The sequence below is a fragment of the Hippocampus bargibanti genome, linkage group LG06 (assembly GCF_051943395.1).
Source record: "Hippocampus bargibanti isolate YZ-2025 linkage group LG06, ASM5194339v1, whole genome shotgun sequence".
In the NCBI taxonomy this organism is placed as follows: domain Eukaryota; kingdom Metazoa; phylum Chordata; class Actinopteri; order Syngnathiformes; family Syngnathidae; genus Hippocampus; species Hippocampus bargibanti.
In genome coordinates, this window is record NC_142739.1 from 10,660,371 (window position 1) to 10,680,523 (window position 20,153).

General features: G+C 42.8%; 1 protein-coding gene across 8 annotated transcripts in view; it reads right to left on the reverse strand.

Moving 5' to 3' along the window:
• LOC148896458 (phosphatase and actin regulator 4B-like) overlaps positions 1-15,561 on the reverse strand; it is a 28,706-nt gene extending 13,145 nt beyond the window's left edge. The window contains exons 1-3 of one of the 8 annotated variants that reach the window (XM_088999502.1): positions 15,438-15,561; positions 8,553-8,715; positions 8,394-8,437 (exon numbers count right to left, since the gene is read on the reverse strand). In XM_088999502.1, coding sequence (XP_088855628.1) covers positions 8,394-8,406 — 13 coding nt within the window. In that variant the 5' untranslated portion in view covers positions 8,407-8,437; positions 8,553-8,715; positions 15,438-15,561. Of the gene's footprint in view, positions 1-2,419; positions 2,855-4,396; positions 4,634-8,393; positions 8,438-8,552; positions 8,716-14,426; positions 14,589-15,313 lie in introns of those variants that run through there. The other 7 variants (XM_088999504.1, XM_088999501.1, XM_088999503.1 and 4 more) reach the window with 7 other exon arrangements.
• Positions 15,562-20,153: the final 4,592 nt, after the last annotated feature.

The window sequence follows — 20,153 nt, forward strand, 5'->3', positions numbered from 1 at the left end:
GGCTGGCCTAAAGGACAGCACAGAGGCACTCATCCTGGCTGCCCAAGAGCAGGCCCTGAACACCAGAGCCATAGAGGCAGGGATATACCACACCAGACAAGACCCAAGGTGTAGGTTGTGCAAAGAGGCACCTGAGACAATCCAACACATAACTGCAGGGTGTAAGATGCTGGCAGGGAAAGCCTACATGGAGCGCCATAACCAGGTGGCTGGCATGGTCTACCGAAACATCTGTGCGGAGTATGGACTGGAAACCCCAAGGTCAAAATGGAAAACACCTCCCAAGGTGGTGGAGAATGACCGAGCAAAGATCCTGTGGGACTTCCAGATACAGACCGACAAGATGGTAATGGCCAACCAACCAGAAATCGTGGTCATAGATAAAGGGGAAAAGAAAGCTGTTGTCGTGGATGTAGCGGTCCCGAGTGATGGAAACATCAGAAAGAAGGAACATGAGAAAATCGAGAAATACCAAGGGCTCAGAGAGGAGCTGGAGAGAGCCTGGAAGGTAAAGGTGACAGTCGTGCCTGTGGTGGTCGGAGCACTCGGGGCAGTGACCCCCAAACTCGACGAGTGGTTGCAACAGTTCCCGGGAACAACATCGAATATCTTGGTCCAGAAAAGCGCAGTGCTGGGAACAGCACGGATACTGCGCAGAACCCTCAAGCTTCCTGGCCTCTGGTAGAGGACCCAAGCTAAAATGTGGGACAAACACCACCTATGGTGGGTGAGACGCAGATTTTTTTTTTTTTTTTTTTTAATGCCTTATACCAGTGACCGAAACTCATGACAAAAAGTTAGTGGACACCCGGGCAGACAACTCTGAAAAGTTTCCGGCCCGGCCATAAAGTTGCCTGCCCCATTTTCACAACTTGAAACATAATAAGACGACGAATCGGAAAAAAAAAACATTGTTGCAAAGTATAAAGGATTTTTTTAAAATTCAGGAAGTACCGACCACAAATGCTCCCATGCTTAATTTATAGTAAATATCCCTGGCTGAAGATTTTGCTCCAGTTGTCATTTGTCGTCATGGTGCACAATGCAACGTTTGCGTTGTGTTGTCTGTTCAAAGCTACGTGGACTCCACTTTCTCGGCGGCTTTCAAATTGCAAATTGACAAACGAACGTTCGTTTGGCAATTTGCATATTCGGCACCGGCAGCCAATCAGAAGCCTGCTTCTGACTACACCCTGACTGAACAGTGTACTTGAGAGCTTTGAAAGCCGCCGAGAAAGTGAAGTCCATGTGGCTCATAGCATTTTGTTTGTGACTTTTTGCGTTATTGAATAAAACAAACGTTTGATTTGGAAAAAAAAATGTTTTTTTTTTCTTGAAGAAGTTGTCGGCCATCCGGGCTGAGACGTTTTGAAAGTTGTACGCCCCGGGCCACCGGGCAGAGGCTATTTTTAAACACTGCTTATACACAGGACAATACGGTATGACAGAAATATTCACAAGGCTTGAGTATACAAAATGCGCAATGCTGAGGACAATAAAACTCCAAAAAATTGGCAATAATCTGTACATTTCAGCTAAGGTTATCTACGGCCTCCACAGAATACAAACGATATTCTTATTAAAGACAGTTATTATCTTAAGATCAGTGGTCTCGAGGACTGAGTGTGCTTTGGCAGAGTGATACCGAGAGCTCATGGACACTCCACATATCCAGTTAACGATGGGGTCTGATTCTGACGTTCACTGAGAGTTCACAAACATTCTTTGGTGTGGTGGAGACAAGTACCTTATCTGTTTTCCAGCTCTTGTGGCCCCAATAGAGTCATAAAGTACATACGTGGATTATGTCAGCACAAATGACTGAGTCATGTTGCATGCTGCATGATTGGAGGAGCAGTGAAAAATAAAATTGGTCAACAATCATGATTACATACTCTGAAAAGATGATTGACAAGGATCCTGAAAACAGGATGCTGCAAGTTTAACTGTTGGCGCTGTCAACGGAGCAGCTGCTGAATTCGGTCGGAATAATGTGCGTCTCTGCTGTGCATTTCAAAACATCTAGTCCCTTGCGCACACACAAGACAACTTGGCAGCACTAATGCCTTTCAGTCCAATTCTAACACGGTAAATCTTAAAATGCTGATGTGGATTAAAGTACTCTATTCAAACGGAAACCCTCTACCGCATACTACCGACTTAGTTCTGCGAACTGGACTCGCTTTAATTTTCCAATTCGAAACAGTTTCACTAGACATTATGAAAACCATACAACTATGAAGGTTTCATTTGGAACGGGACACGCTAACAATGACAACAAAGGAGGACGGGGGGGTTACTTGCTTTTACTTGTCAGCATATGACCACCACAATCACTTACAGATATGACAAATATCTTTATAATATTGTGGCAATCACAACAAAGACATTGTTGTTTTGAAATGGCAAGAGATACTACCTGGAAAGTGTCTGTTCAGTGTCCAGCTTCTATGGTGGCGGGTTTTAAAACAGCATGCCATCGGAAAGAATAAATCCTCAAATTCAGATAAGTGGATGTATCCAAATAGTTGAATGCCGACAGATGGAAACACTGGGGAGGCTCGACGTAAGAAAGCGTTGAGTCGAATCAGATGTGGTCGATGTTGAAGAGATGTGTCCGCACTGAGGAACTCCAGCTTATAATTGCATCGTAAAGCGCAGCTGTTATAATATCCAAATAAATCGCTGCATTTGCAGTCCAAATGTTTGTCGCACGGCTGACTGAGTCACAGTGCCTCAGCTGAAGCAAGTCAAGCAGGATAAAAACAGGCTGTGCCAGGCCAGCACACACCACTGCACTGCAGAGGTGACAATTGCTCAGCTCACGGAGTAGGCATCCATTCGAGAAAGATGATTGATGAAATCCTTTGAAGACAAGCACTTCAGCCTGATGAAATTATCTCGCAAATATATATATATATATATATATATATATATATATATATATATATATATATATATATATATATATATACAAAACAAACAAATTTGATTCACAAGTGCGGTGGAACATCTCAGGAATTCATCACAAATGGGTTTTCAAAATGTATCTTTTTGTGAGAAAAACAAGCTGAGCCTGAGCGAGCGTAACACTGGAAATGGGCGTTAAAAATGGTATAAAAAGTAAAAGAGTGGTGGTGGGGGCAGCCTGGAAACACAAGGAGGAAACGACACTCCACCCTAATTCTGTGACAGAACAAAGACAACCTCTTCCCTCGAAAACCACAACACAGGCCACTGTACAACTCAGTCCCACCACTCTGCAAGGACCAATCCAGTGACACTCGCTCGCTCGCTCACTCACTCACTCACTCACTCACTCACTCACTCACTCACTCACTCACTCACTCACTCACTCACCCACCCGTTTAGGATCATTACCACTGCACGTTAACACATTAACAATGTCCTGCCCATGTATAACATGTCCGCACTAAACTCTGCAAGAGTTGTGGCTGCGCTGCTGTGTAATCAGAAGCTGCAAAGATAAGGTACTGGAGTCAGGAAACACGGGGGCATGCAACTATAAGAGGCCACACCTACTAGAGCCATAAACATGCCCCAGGCCGGTTCGATTTCCCCTTGACCTCATAGTTCCATGAGTCATGACAGCCTTCGTCAGGTGAGAACGTTATCACATTAGATTGCTGTTTGGAACAAAAGAGGAAAAAGGAAAAGAAAAAAAAAACAGCCTTTGCTTTTAGCCAATCTGCTTGCCAATCCTTCCGGATCATTACATAATAAGCAAAGTGCATTAATTAGCAAACCTTTGGCAAAGAAGATTAAGACACTTAAATGAACACTGTTCTTCCATTTCAAAGTTTGACAAAAAAAAACAATGTGATTTCAAAGTAGACAAATGTAACTAGAGTGGTTTGTTATCTAAATTTATTGAATTCAAACAAAAATGCATAAATGAATTGGTTCGCACCAATATTTATCATGCTTTCACCCGTGGAAAAACTGCCATACTGTATTTCAACTATGAAAAATGAAAAGAAAGCTCCATTAAAATGTGTATTTCCACCCCCTTACTTCATGTGACTGTATAAAAGTAATTAACATTTTAACATATGAAAATAAGTGTGCAGCACATGCTCACAACTACATGAAAAAACAGCTGACATTCCTCCACGTGATCCCAGTGATTTAACATTCCTGCTGGTGGTAAAGTGAAGGGGGAAGCCGACAAGGAAATATGGTGAGAGAGAACGACGGTGAAGGATAGACTGTGCATTACTTGTTGAGAAAAAAAAATAAAAATAATAAAAATAAGAACTAACCGTGATTTCTCTCTCTTCGCAGCAATGATACTCAAAAGAAAAGATGTCATGTACCTGTCTCCCGAAATGAAGAATATATACAAAGAGGCCTAGAAATGAGTCCAGACACTCACCGCCATTGTTATGTTGTAGTGGTTCCTGAGCTGGGGTCTCCACACGGAGACCCTGTCCCATGGTCTATCCCCCTGCGGGGTTTCTACCTGTCCTCAGTTCCCATTTATGCAACCTGGATAAACACGGGACTGCACCTGCCTTCCTCGTCCTTCAATGAATGTCCTCAAGTCTCCTCCAAGCTCAAGTTCTTTCTTCCTCTCAGAGTTCCTGTTGTCTACCGTTCCTCAATTCCTTTCAGTACTCGCCTCGCACCCCTCCCTTTTCGATCTCCTTAAGTCCTCCCCTCCCGGCAAGAGTTGGACTCCCTCTCCACATCTGACCCTCCCTTATTGGCTCATAGCGCAGGTCAGTACTCAGTGAAAGATGCCAACCATTCTTGGGAAAGCTGAGTTGTGTTTTCAACAAGGCAAATGAATCTGTACGGCAAACATGAAACCACACAAAAAAACACTCCAACAAATAATCCAACATAAACCAGTGTTTATTTCGACTCCCAAAGTTATTGCGTCTAACCACCCGGGGTAAAATAAGACGCTGCTGAAAACTAAAGTACTCATTTACCAACAGTTTAATTTGTAATTTAATTTTGACAGATACTGCAACTCAAAACTGTCAACGGACATGGATTCATAAACGAACACATTTGTTACAAAGTGTCAGAAAAATTGGATGAAATAAAATACAAAATATATTTGTTGGTCACTTAGAAGTATGTTTACCTTGTATGTGGGCTTTTGTCATTTAGAATGAGGAAAGCGTGTTTACCAACCTGCTCAGCCCCACATTGCAACAAAGCAGTTTACCATACGTCACTGACTGTCTCATGACTATTCTTAATAGAATTAGCTTAACTTATTTGAAATGTTATCCAAAGGAAATGAACAAAGACAAGACGGTCACAGGAAGGGTGCCTTCTACCGCAAGAATGTACTTTGATTTCCTCTGAAGTTTGACCTCTTTGACGTCTTCAGAAAACTTTGCCCAAGTTTGCCTTATAACAACAAATTGTGTCACGGATGCCCTTTGCTTACTATTTGGCTGCATTTGGGCTATTTCGAAAAGATGGTGAGCTAGTGTGTGAAACAGTGTTCCTTTTCTCTTTGGGCACCCCACATTCAGCCTCCATGCTTGCTTCCAGAAAGAGCTGAGCCAATCTGCATGAGCCCAGAGCCTGTTGGCCTGACCTGGATAATGGACTGGGCCAGACTTCAGCAGAAAACAGGCAGCATACTGGAGGAGGTTTATGCTGTTAAGCATTTATAGTATGTATCCACGTGAACCGCACCGCACGCGTGTGCACAGACACACACGCCAAATATTCTGAGTCATTTGTTTCAAATGTACTTGCACAAGAAGGATTGTATAGACTTCATAGGTAGCAGCATGAAGTTACTGTGCCTGTAGAAAACTTAAAGGACAACCGACGTCTCCAACATAATTTGTAAAATGGCTTCAATTGACTTCTACTGAGTGTATTATAAGATTCCACTGCATATAGCTATATTTTACGCTTTAAGACTCATGCTGAATATTCCGGAAGTCTTGTTTTTGAGTTGGTGACGAGTCCGTACGTGACGTCACTGAAGGAACGTCACTGAAGGAACACCCCTGACCGAAAAAAAGGACATATTGTAGCAGTCCTTCCATCACGTCAATGCTTGTTTGGTTTGAAAACCTCGTGTTGCGCCAGAAGATGGCGTCCAAGCTCCATATAAGGAATTTATCAGCCTGTGGAAACGCAATACACTGTCATGTCTACAAGAGGTCGCCATTTTCTCTGCCTCTTTTTGGGTGAGACATTTATCCCCAATGTTGCCTCAAAATGACATGGAATAAATTCTTTAATCGATTGCAAACATATATGCTTTCCTCTTCAGAACTATTTGAATCATATTCATAACTGGATGTGTAACAAGAAAGCATATTCTCCGAATCTGAAACCATTGTTTTGATTCTCCAGCAATGCTCGACGTCTTGGCGTGACGTCACGAACTGGGGGCGGGACTTTCTGAAAATGATTTTGGACACTTTAAGTCATTTTTATTGGTGTTTTGCATTTGAATAAAAATATCATACTGCGTGTTTTGGGTATTTTAGATGCTATAAAACGTTTTTCTGATATCAGTTAGGAAACAAAAAAGTGACGTCGGTTGTCCTTTAAGTTACCCGATTTTCAAGCAATTACGAATGTGAAACCAGCATCTCATTTAAATACTGTATACCACAGGTGTCAAAGTCAAGGCCAAATCATCATTTTATTGGGCCCGCAAAGCAAATCAAACTTGTGAAATTCCATAATGCTTCCTCATGTCTGAACCAAAATTTCAAATTGTCATCTGTAAACCACAATAACAGTCATTATTTCTGACTTCACATTTGAAAACTAGTTATTCATAAATATGTTGTGCACGCAATATGTAATATGTTGAAGGGATTTATTTAACTCACTCGATGCTATTCCCAAATTTATTTGGGAATTGAAAAGTGTGACGGTAAGTGTCATTCCCGAATTTGTTCGGGTTTTGGTTTTTCTTGCGGGGGTGCCGATAAAGTTCTTGTCAGAGCCTCAGCTGTTGTTGAAGAGCTATACCAATCAATATGTTTGTATTGTTGTTAGTTAGTTGTATTAAGTATGTATTGTATTATGTACAGCCACCCTCATTTCAAGCTCAGATACTTCCAGACAATCAAACTGCCAGATAATTTAGAGTCCAAGGTTTCTAACACTGTATTCAATGTTTATGTAGTCTTAAAACTAAATATTCAGTTGGTCCTGCAATTTGAGTGAACATGACAAAAACCGTGGCACTGGAGTGGACACATTTTTGCACATCGTCTGGCAGTGAATGAGTTCAACATTGTAATGGCTTCCGTAAATTCATAACGGCACCCGCGAGGAAACCGCCATGACAATGTGTCTTTGTGTTGTCATATTATTTGTTATTTAGTTGTTGTTTTTTGACTTCAAGATGGCGCCGCGACAGTGGCTGCCTTTCCAGCAGCTCCTGTGTTGTGTTTTTCTACGTCTTCATTTCCTTTCTTCTTCCTTTCATAACTTTGCGGCTGTGTTACCTCCAGGTAGAGTGAACGCTGGCGCGAATGGCTGCCGCTGCTCAGCCGCACAAAAAAATCCTGTGACTGTAAAGTGTCCTTGAGAGTTTTGAAAGGCGCTTAAAAATTAAATGTATTGTTATTATTATTATTATTAATAATAATAATAATAAAAATTAAAATTAAAAAAATAATACAATATAATAATATTATATATAATATGGCCCATGGCAAAAAATGAGTTTGACACCCTTGGTGTACACAAAACATAAATCACTTCCGTTTTGAAGTGACAAATATGTTACGGAAATAAAAGCTTCTTTTTGCATGATATGGTACAATATATTTTTCAGTGATTTTGGTGATCCATTTGCTTAAGTACCAACACATTTTAAAATCCAAACAAATTCATGCATAATTTTATTAAAATTTCCCGACTGAATTTTTTTGTAGACAAGACAGACTCAATTGTCACAGTTTCTACCCACAATATGATAAATTATGGAATATAATGAGAATATAATTGTGCCCTGTTTTGGAAAGGTTAATTGGTTAAGAGGGTTAACAGACATTGAGTTTTTAGACTGTACCTTTACATCCAACTGTGTGAGGTTCTGTCCAAAGACAAAAAACGAACATACCTCTTCTTACTCTTCTTTTCCTTTCGGCTAAACGAACATACCAATGAACTTCAAACAACACAGCCCTTCAGCTATGCAGCATTCACACTTCACAGGAGACTAATGCAAAGCATGAGGACAAATGGACCCACAGACTGGGGCCCTGGAGATGTGTGGCTGCGTCCCTGAGTGTCTCATAAAGTGTCCGCAAGCAAGACAGACCTCATAAACACTGATATACAGGGATAAAGTGTGTCTAGAAAGCTTTTTTTTTGCAGCATTAACATAGCCCTTAAAAAAAATCAATGTCCATCTTTGTACTCACCACGATTTTCCATCACAGAAATTGGGCGTACCAATCAACTGTTCCTGAAACATAACATAAACAAACAATTAGTTAAACAAATCAAGGTGAAGGCAAGATCTATGTTGCTCTACAACAAATAACACTGAAAGACTGTAGAAATAAAAAAGGTAGACATACTTATAAAAAAAGGTAGACATACACAGCAGAGAAACATGAGTGAGGGTGGAGGATTTCCTCAGCAGCAATATTGAATTTTGACCCCATTTAGGTTGCCAGCAGAGTGACAAGTGCTGCTCCACCCATTTCATCCACCCTTGACAAAGAGAAGTTGAAGGAAGACCTGAAAAGTATGTCACAAAATTAACAGGGATCTGCTTCAGAGACAATTAAAACGTTACAGACCATTTACTGTCAATGACGTACCTACGGAAGCAAGGGCGATCTTAATTGTCAGGAAACAAAAGTAACAGTCAAATGAATCATTTTGCACAAAATTAGCTGGAAATTGCATTACAACAAAAGGGTCGCGGGGGCTCATCTTGATGATTTACTTCCGGATAGAGTGAACGCTGGCGCGAACCGCTGCCGCTGCTCACTCGCACAAAAATATCAAGTGACTGTAAAGTGTCCTAGAGAGTTTTGAAAGGCGCTTGAAATAAAATGTATTATTATTATTATTATTTATAGCCCTGACCAAAGAGAACACGTGGTCACGCTTTCAAATGTATCTGCGGATAAGGCTTTAACATTTTTGGTGTCTGTACAGAACTGTACAATTCTGTGAATAAAATGTGTCTAAAATTGCATTTTTGGCTTTGGTCCAAAAGTCATTTGGCTGAAAGAGGATGTTGTGATGATGCTGGTTGGCGTTGACAGCCTGCAGAAGTAACGGGGAAATGAGCCCGGAGCGAAAATTCCTCGGCCACGGCAGATTGGCCAGAGAGAAGGCTTCCTTGGAAACTGGCCATCAAAGACAGAGGCTGTGAAAGCGTGCTCATTGCTTAAAAGAATCAGTGAGCGCTTGCCTTTTTGGTGGAGCAACTGCCTTGATCAACAGGAGCTCCCCCTGGTGTTAAAATTTAGTAGTGCGGGCAAAATTTGAAGTGCAGGCCATATTCCATTCTGTTTATAAAATTTCTTGCGGGCCAATTAAAATGGTCTGCCGGCCGCAGTTGGCCCGCGGGCCGTAGTTTGGACACCGATGCTTTATTTACTCAATGCTTTCACGTGACTAAACGTGACATGATGTTACCCTTCGATCCTTGAAAGCAGCATGGAAGAATGTGTGGCCCGCATGAATCCTTGAGAGGGACTTTGAAGGATTTGATCCTCATGAGTCTGTTGTTTTGGACGACATTGTTTCCATTGGACAGAACATGGGACTCGAAGTGAATGCAGATGACATTGAGGAGCTTGTTGCTGACCAAATACTCATTATGTATTTTCTAAAGCCGCAGGGAGTCGCATAAGGCTCCGGTGCCGCGGGTTGCCGACGCCTGAGTTAGGGTTTTGTTTCGTTCTTGCTTCAGCTGTTTTTAAAGCTCTCTCTCTCTCTCTCTCTCTCTCTCTGCCTGTCTCTGTCTCTCTCTCTGCCTGTCCTCTCTCTCTCTCTCTGTCTCTCTCTCTGCCTGTCTCTCTCTCTCTCTCTCTCTCTCTGCCTGTCTCTGTAACTCTCTGTCCCTCTCTCTGTCTCTCTCTGTAACTCTCTGTCCCTCTCTCTGTCTGTCTCTCTGTCTTTCTGTCTCTCTGTCTGTCTCTCTCTCTGTCTGTCTCTGTCTCTCTCTCTCTGTCTGTCTGTGTCTCTCTCTCTGTCTCTCTGTGTCTCTGTCTGTCTCTCTGTGTCTCTATGTCTGTCTGTCTGTCTCTCTCTCTCTGTCTGTCTCTCTCTGTCTGTCTGTCTCTCTCTGTCTGTTTCTGTCTGTCTGTCTCTCTCTCTGTCTGTCTGTCTTTGTGTCTCTCTGTCTGTCTCTGTCTCTCTGTGTCTCTTTCCGTCTCTCTGTGTCTCTCTCTGTCTCTCTCACTGTCTCTCTCTCTCTCTCTCTCTCTCTCTCTCTCTCTCTCTCTCTCTCTCTCTCTCTCTCTCTCTCTCTCTCTCTCTCTCTCTCTCTCTCTCTGCCACTTGGGACACATGTTTTGCATGACATGCCAACGCCAGTGTAGAGCATGTAGATTGTGTAAACATGTTACATATGTCAACACAACACTGTCTCATATTGTTTCTGTCACACACGGAGCCAACCAGTCTAGAGTGTCCATAAAAATGGGATGTACTTCCCTTGTCAATATAATTTTCTGAATATTATGCTCTGAAAATCCTCCTATTTATTTGAACTCACACCAGCATGAGAATACCTGATATTTTGAGTTAGCAGGTTCTCCCAGTACCCATCTCATCTCATTTTCCGTACCGCTTATTCCTCATTAGGAACGCGGGGGTTGCTGGAGACGATCTCAGCTGTCTTCGGGCACGAGGCGGGGGACACCCTGAATTGGTTGCCAGCCAATCGCAGGGCACACAAAGACATACAACAGTCACTCTCACACTCACACCTAGGGACAATTTGGAGTGGTCAATCTGCCTGCCATGCATGTTTTTGGAGTGTGGGAGGAAACCGGAGGACCCGGAGAAAACCCACGCGGGTCCGGGGAGAACATGCAAACTCCACACAGGGAGGCCGGACCGGGACGTGAAGCGGCGACCTCTGCACTGTGAAGCCGGTGTGCTAAACACTCGACTACCGGGCCGCCCCCTCCCAGTACCCTTTCCACCCAAAAAAAAACATAAAAATGAAAAAAGTCTGGACAGGGGCTTTCTCAATACAATAAACCACATTAAAGAATTCCCACATGCATATTGGACTTGTAGATCACAACAGCCGTCAATTACTCTTCTCGTCAGCTCCTGCTCCACAAACAGTCAAGAATAAAAGCCATGCAAAAGCATATAGACATATCAAGCATATAGACTGGAGTGCCTTGTCAAGAGGGCCAGTTCTGTCCTGGGCTGCTAGTTGGACTCTCTCGAGGAGGTGGGCAACAGACGGACGCTAGCTAGCTAACACTAACTAAAAGCTATGATGGACAGCCCTTGTCACACAGCCCCTCCTGCCCACCCTGACAGCACTGGGTAGCTCCTTCAGCCAGAGACTATTACACCCGCACTGAAAGAAGGAGAGGTACCGCCGCTCGTTCCTACTGACTGCTGTCAGGCTTCGCAATTCTCAATGATCACATGTGGAGAAAAAAAATGGACACTTGTAAATATGGGATGATGCAATATATCAATATGCCTTTCTTGATCCTTGCACTATGTACAGTTTTTTTTATGAAACGGTTTGGCACATTTACAGTATACTGTTGACATTTTTATTTTGCTATGCTTAGAATATCTTGTTTCTATCCTTTCACCCCCCCCCCACACCTCATCCCCTTTCAAATTGCTGCTGTGGACTGCAAATTTCCCCATTGTGGGATGAGTAAAGGTTTTCTGATTCTGAATCTATAAAGCAGTGACTGTAGAACAGCCATCTGTGTAGAACACACACCCTCACCACTACACTTAACTTGCGTTAATTCAATTACGAAGAGAGAGGAAAGGGCAGCAGCTGGCTAGGCTATGTATGCCATCCTTAAATAGCAGTTTGCTTCACACTCCCACGCTCAGGATTTGGGAACAAAGGCTAGCAACTCCGTAAAGCAAACGAACAAAGGCTAGCAACTCCGTAAAGGAAACTCATTAAGTGCACATACATCCCCTGAATTACATTTAACCTCTGAACAAATAATACACTTCCAGAAAGAGAAAGTAGAATAGATAGGATGATGTTGCCCACATTAGTATCTAGCCACCATAGCCTCAAGTCAGCAGAGTCAGTCAGAAGACCTTTAATTTATCAACCTATTGCGGAGTATTATCAAAACTGCCAAGTCAGTCAATGCTGTACAGTAGTTAGACACAATTCCAATCAGATCTGCGTGGAAGTGTTATGTTATAGCCATCGTTATATTTCTATAGGGGGAAACTTCATGAGGCAACTTGGTCCCCATCATTTCCATATTGGTACGGTTCGACTGAGGAAAGGACATTTTCTGTTCAATAGAACCAATACATGGAGCATTACACATTTCCCATTCTTCACCCTCTAAAACTTTGCATTGTAGACCTTAGTCCTTTCCTCATAATGCAAAAAGTGGAAGCTGTTATTTCACCGATACACAGAAAGACGATTTTCGTATTCCCTAGATTTAATGTTTTTTAAGGGGGCCGGGCAAAAATATGTCAAATTTCAGATGTCCGCTCAATTTTGGAAGAGCTTATAATAACAAGTAAAAAACTCCTCCGCTTGCCTTTGTGACAGGGCCACACAGTTCCTGGAATTGAGAGCCCACACAAAGCACAATGCCACAGCATAAAGCCACTATATTGAACTTTTTTTGTACAGTGTGCATCAGCCATTTTTATACATACGGTATTTTGTTCACTAATCTCACGTGTCTGAAACTCCTTAAACTTCACATTTTATAAGAAAATGTTATGACACTGCGCCTTACTCTGCGTGTTCATTGCAGGGCTTGGAAGTGTGGCTAATATACAATGTACTTGCAAATGCTCCAATTTTTTTACAACTGTGACCATTTTTTATATTGAGCCATCTACGACCTCGCTGATGGGACCACTGTTGAAAAACACTATGCATAGGTCTGATAGGATGTTAGCAGGTAGATGATAGTTTCCCAGTTTTTTTCCCCAAAAATATTCAGTCTTTAGATGCAGAGGTAGCTTTAGTGTCTCCCTCAGGTTAGTGTCTATTGCGGGTAGATATACGACACAGTGGCACGCTGGCTTGGGCGACTGTTGATGTCAAACCCTGTGCCATTTAAATTATTTAATAAAAGTAATTGTGATGTTTAGTTTTGCTTCATCATTTATATTAATTTCACCTCGGTTTCTGGTTGTTGAACTATCTTCTTCTTTTTCCTTCGGCTTTTCCCTTGATGGGGTCGCCACACCAAATCAGTGTCCTCTATCTTTAGAGGTGTGATCCGCATGATTGTTTTGGCCAAGCTTTTACGTCGGATGCCCTTCTTTACACAACCCTCTGTATTTATCCGTGCTTGGGACCGGCACAAGAAGACTTATGTCCCTTTGTGGCTACAGAACAAGCAACTCGCTTAGTAAAAGGCTCCCAAGCACAAAATGGTCATCGGCACAGCAACATTCAAAAATTGTTGAACTATAGTTATTTATAAGGTGTATTCTTGTTTGAAAATGTCCCCATTGTGGGACTATAAAAGGCTTTCCGATTCTGATTCAGTGCTTGAAACGGGTCAATTGGATTTACATGATTTCTTATGAGAAATATTGTATCTCTTTTCATAAAAATTGCATTTAGGTTTTTTTGGGGGGGCGGAGGACAGTTTAATCACAAAATTTGAGGTTCTATAGTAGCTTTACATCAGCTATCAGCAGCAACATTCAACCAGTTGTTTGGCGCTGGGAGAAGATCGACAAAAGACCTATAGCTCTTAGGATTTCTGTGCGAATCAATCAAGCCCGGCTGACAGGGTACCCATCATTCCTTGATTCTAAACGGCGCTCACAGAGTAACGTCCAATTGAAAGTGGGTAGAAAGAGCTTGTGTTCCAAACGGCATTTTCTCTGAGGGGCAAATTGACTTCAGGAGCTATTAAGCCAGAGGAACATGAAACCATAGGAAATAGAACTGTAACAGTGGGTGATATACAGGTTCAAGAACAATCGTAGCCAACAACAGCCACAACAACATATTATAAACTTATAACGCACGGCACGTTCATACTCAAACAAATGACAATCTCCATATCACATTCGATAAATATAAAAAAAAACATAATAATCACATTTGAGCCGATAAAGACGAACACAACAATGTATGACAGACTGAATACTTTGAAAGACAGGCCGTAACACCTGATTAGCACTTCATGGCGTGCTACTTTCCGCATATAACGACGTGGCTGGCTATCTAAACAGTTTAAGTGCGTTATTTCCGCGACGAGGACCAAAATTACCTGGTTAGATGATGATATTTAAAGCAAACTGAGATCGAAACAGTCCCTAAACGCCGGCTGTCAAGGGGAGGTGTGCAGAGGAGAAAAGCTTCCAGTATTGATTTACGTCTTTGACCCGGAGAGCTACTCGCGCCAAGTGGGCTCGAGATGCTGCTAACCTGAATGACAAGGACGAGTCAAGTCGGCGGAAGAGAAAAAACGTCAACTTCCGGTTGTGTTTTTCCAGAGTAAAAGCCACGCAGCTAATTATTCATGGAACGCGTTTTGAACAGCATTGACCTGACTCAACATGTCTGTCTCAGTATTTCTACCGATGTCGACGGATTGCCTACCCCAGCGAAATTTACCGGGATATTGTTCAGACAAACCATTTACGATCGTATTCTTATTGATTGTGTATAACATGTCATTTCACATCCAATTCACGCTATCCCCACTAAATTTGGTGCGAGATAACTAATCGATCGCGTTTGACGTACAGCATATCGTCTGAGAAAATATAGGTAGTCGTGACCCGAGGCCTTGAGGCGACAAGCTATGCAAAATCAATCATTGGAATTAACCTCTACATTTTAACAAAGCTTGTTGCAACTACATAATCAAACAAATATATCGTCCCATACCATACACATATTACTGATCTCCGTGCACCCTTTGTTGTGCGTGGACGCCCTGCGCAGGCAATAGGTGCAGAATGAATCCTAGTTAAATGCGAATACCAGCAATTACCACAAAAACTAACAATTGTTAGAACGTTTTTCAAGAGAAAAAAAACAAACGTTTAATCGTGAGACAGGTTTCTCTCGTTTTCATCAGCGAATTTGGGTTATCTCGCCTCCAAACCTGCCGTGTACACAAAGCACTCACATTCCTTGTTAGTGACTCACCTTGTTTTCTTTTTCCCAAATTATCGGTAAAGTAAAACAGATCAACCAGGGAATTCCGGCGACGAACACTTTCACCCACTTCAAATACTCCCTATACCCCAAAGTCCAAACACTTTGCACTTACCGGAAGCCATTCCAAGCCGGGCATGGTGGTAGCGGTAGTCCTCCACCGAGGCCGTGGCTCCTGCGACGCCGCTGCGAAACGCTTCGTCTCTTGTGTCGTAAACACTACAATACACAACATGCATTGCGGTCAGGCAGCAATCCAAGTTGGGAAGAGGGTGGTGATTGTTAGCCAACTTCCTATCTTGGGTTGTTGGACGACCGACGCGGTGATTTATTCGACTACATCTTTTTCTGTGTTAAAACGATTTAACACAGTTATGAGCCGTTTTAGACCTACAAATAGGAATAAAGGCACTATTGTTTTCTCGGAACTATAGCTATTTAGCTCTTTACTACTTTACAAGTCCACACAGTACTGGTAAATGTACATTATACGTGCATTGTCATTTGGATTATTTTCAATGGACTAATCGATGAGTGAAAACGAAGCTATTTATGTAAACATCAGACCTCCTTTGGCCTGACATTGCCACCTAGTGGATAAATGTCGTTATAACGGACATCTATTTGCCGTTTCCCATCTTTTTTATTGGGTCAAAACAATTTCCTCATAGAAAAATCTCACCGCACACCACCGAACAAAAATATCACTAAAGTACACTACAATAAGAATGATCTATAATAACTATCTCATCTCAATTTACTCATGGTGTGACTGATTTCATGTGAAACCTGTGACTGAATTATTGAATGCAAAACTGATATTCTGCAGGAGGCCGTGACTCTTTCAGTTCAGTGGATATGCCAGACATGTCTTTTGTATCGTCCTACTCTCAAAGGAAATTCAAATTGCTTGCTGACACTGGCAAACAACAATATACGTCAAGGATTTTAACGAGAAAGGCACTGAATGCTGTTTGCTGGTCCTAATTGTAAAACAATCTACAGTCAATTATAACTCAAATGTTATCTTTGGGTTAAGTGGACGACTCCAACTGACATGCTTTCATTGCAAAGTTGAGGAACCTTTGGTCATATCCTGCCTGGAAGAGCATGTCATATAATTCTTAACCATAAATATCAACTCAGAGTAACCTTTTTGGATACATACTGGCATTTCTTTTATGGCATTGTGCTGGAGCCTATTGGGGCTGTCTTTGGACTTTAAATTTTTAGCTTCTGGATGTGGAATTGGCATTTCTGGTGTCCATCCATCCATTTTCTGCATTGTTTATCCCGTTCAGGGTCATCGGAAGCTGGAGCCTACACTCGCCCAGAATAGAATTTCATTCTCCCTGTCACAAGAACAATGAAAATCACTTATTCAGTCAAACATCAAAAGCAGGTTAGCTCGCCTTCCTTATTCATGAGGCGGTGGATGAATTGTGGTGATTGTTTTCCCGCGGTTGCGGCCTAGCTTGTGCATGTGTGCACGCACGGTATGCGCAGTACAAGCAATCACACGAGCAACAGGCTGTTTTGCTGTATGTACCCCCTTTCATTCATCCCCTTGAGCAAAGTTACTGCATTCTTTGCTTGGATCCTTGTGCAAACAACACTTGCATTGAATCTGAATAGGGTGTAAATTGAATATTGATTTAGTGGTGAATTCCGGGATTATTCATCCATGCCAGGCTTCCTTTTGAAGTCAAATATGTGTTTGCTAGTCCCCGCATGCAGGCAGATGAGGTTGGTCCCATTTTCTCAAAATGCTCGTCACACATTGAAACTCTTTGAATCATTTTTCTCATTGGCACAGTATATTTTCCTAAAGCTTTATCGGCACCCAAACAAGAAAAAAAACAAACCCCAAACAAATTCAGGAATGGCGCTCTTCGTCATATTTTCAATTCCCGAAGAAATTAGTGAATGGCAGTGAATGAGTTAAATTTGTATGAAATGATATAAACCAGGATGTATGCAATGTATTTTGGATAGTCACCCTCATTTCAAGCTCATATAACTAGAGACCCATATAATTTAGAAATTAACTCTTTTTTTCTGATGAAAGAAGAGAACCCAAAGTTTCTTGACAATGACAAAAACCCTGGCACTGGAGTGGATACATTTTTGCACGTCTGGCAGTGAATGACGTCTATGTAAGCTCTCAGTCGTACAGGAGTGGTCCATCGATGAAAAGGTTTCTTCAGCCGTCATCTGTACTTCTTTGAAGGTGTCGGAGGTTTCGCTTCTTATCTAAGAAACTTCGTCAGCAAACTAAAGTCTTACTGGTAGTTTAGGCCCTATATATATATATCCCTACTGTCCAGACATGGCGGTGCCGGACTCTGCTATGATAGGTCGTTGCTCTCAGGTTGGGGACAGCAGAGGACTACTCCCTGCAGCTGCTCCACTGATACTTCCTATCGTTCTGACTAACGACTGGCCTGATTGCCCCACTTCGACCGGTATCACCTCATCAGAATTACTAATCCTATGTTGCCTAAGCTATTGTATGAACGATCCAAATTGAACCTCACCCCACCAAACCGGTTGAATGAAGGATTTAGTTGTTTTATGAAAATCACTTCTTTTACTCCCTTTCAAACCATCTATGTGTGACGGGTGTCACAACAGTGACTGTCTTCATCTCCACGATGCTGCCGTATTAATGAAGACGAGACGCGTGGATGTGTCTTTTTATTTCTTTTATTTCTGCAACACAGTATGGCAGAAGGGATGGGTGAAGTCGCATGGGTTTCGTCTTGTGATTAACCTGAATCTCCTCGAGATTGTTCTCAAATGCAAAACATTCTAGATAACAAAACAGAATTAACAACGTGTGATCGTATAGTGGTTATTTACAGAAAAAGAGAATACAACACAAGTTCAGTGTTATTTACAAGATGTCCCTGAACGCATCATGGGCGGAGACTCGGCAGAACACGCGGTGCGCTTGTAATGGCTGGCGCACAGTTCAACCAGCCACGGACACTCACGGGCAAATGAAACACGACACAAGAAACTAAATATTGTTCAATAAAAACGAAATGAAACAATTATTACCTGCAACACAGTATGGCAGAAGGGATGGGTGAAGTCGCATGGGTTTCGTCTTGTGATTAACTGCGCAATAGAAAAGCACTATGAAGCTAAGTTCCACTCGACAAAACGTGAAGTAAATAATGACACAAAAAGTAATCTGGACTCGAATGAATAAGGGAACTAATTAGATAACACTAGACAGTAAAAAAGGGGAAACAAAATAAGATATTTTCATGAAAATGCGCGTTAATCAAGACCAACAGAAAATTGCGACTCACCCTGAATCTCCTCGAGATTGTTCTGGAAACTATGGGCGGGACATAGTGCCACACTGTGCGCCGTTGCGTCACTTCCTTCATAATTTAATAACCTAAGTGTACAACTCCGTTACATATGTTCTTTCGCTAAGATTTTAACCTCCTTGTCGTCAAATGAGTGGTTGCTAGCTTTTAGGTGCAGTGCATGAGTTAATATACCTGCTAGGTTGGAAGTAGTGCTGAGAGGATTTCAGGTAAACTCTGAATGACTAAAATGTGCTGTCCTCTACACATTTGAATGTCTTTTATCCATTATGAACTTCAAGTTAGCCGAATAGGCATGATATCCCATTTTAGAATATTGCGGCTGGATGGCTCTCATCACGGGCTTCAAGAGCCCGCGATGAGAAGAAAGGAGCATCAGCGTAGAGTGCCAATGTGTATGCAGAACTGTCACGGCTTGTAATTCATATCATGTTAATGCCCGCAGACAGGCCACTTGTCAAAGTCGTCAAACCAGTCAAGAAGCAGATAAGGGTGTGGCCTGATGGGTCGTCAGAGGCACTCAAACACTGCTTCTCCAACACCGACTGGAACATGTTCAGACAAGGGGTCACCTACAATAACACCACAGACCTCCAAGAGTACACAGACTGTTACCTCCTACATGAGGAAGTGCATGGATGACGTGACTGTCACCAGATCTGTCACCATCCGAGCCAACCAGAAGCCATGGCTGACGGGTGAAGTCCACAGTTTCCTTAGGGCTCGGAACGCTGCCGACAAAGCGATGAGCTGGGCCTGAGGACAGCCAGGGCCAACCTGTCACGCGGCATCAGGATGGCCAAGAGACAGCACTCCAGGAGGATCTCCAACCACTTCAGAGACAGCAGAGAACCTGCACCAGGAACCCGTGGCGTGCGATACAGACCATCACAGACAACAAGCCCTCTCCACAGACCTGAGAGAACTCCACCACTCTGCTGAACCAGCTGAATGACTTCTTTGCCCGCTTTGAGGCAGACGACAGCACTCCAGCACAGAAGACCCTACCACCTCCTGGTGAACAGGTGCAGCGTGAGGCGATCCCTCAGAGGGACCGCACGCAAAGCCCCAGGTCCCGACGGCATTCCTGGCTGTGTTCTGAGCGACTGCGCTGAGGAGCTCACAGATGTCTTCACAGACATCTTCAACACCTCTCTGATCCAGGCTGTTGTGCCCACGTGCCTCAAAGCAACCACCATCATCCCGGTCCCTAAGAAGTCGTCCCCCACCTGCAACAATGACTACCGCCCAGTCGCACTCACTCGCATCCTAATGAAGTGCTTCAAGCGGCTAGTTATGAACCACATCAAGGCTGCCCTCCCTCCCAACCATGACCCTTTCCAGTTTGCATACCGGCCCAACCGCTCGACCGAGGATGCCATCTCCACTGCTCTCCACACAGCGCTCACCCACCTGGAGATCAGAGACTCCTACGTCAGAATGCTGTTCATCGACTTCAGCTCAACATTCAACAAAATCATCCACCA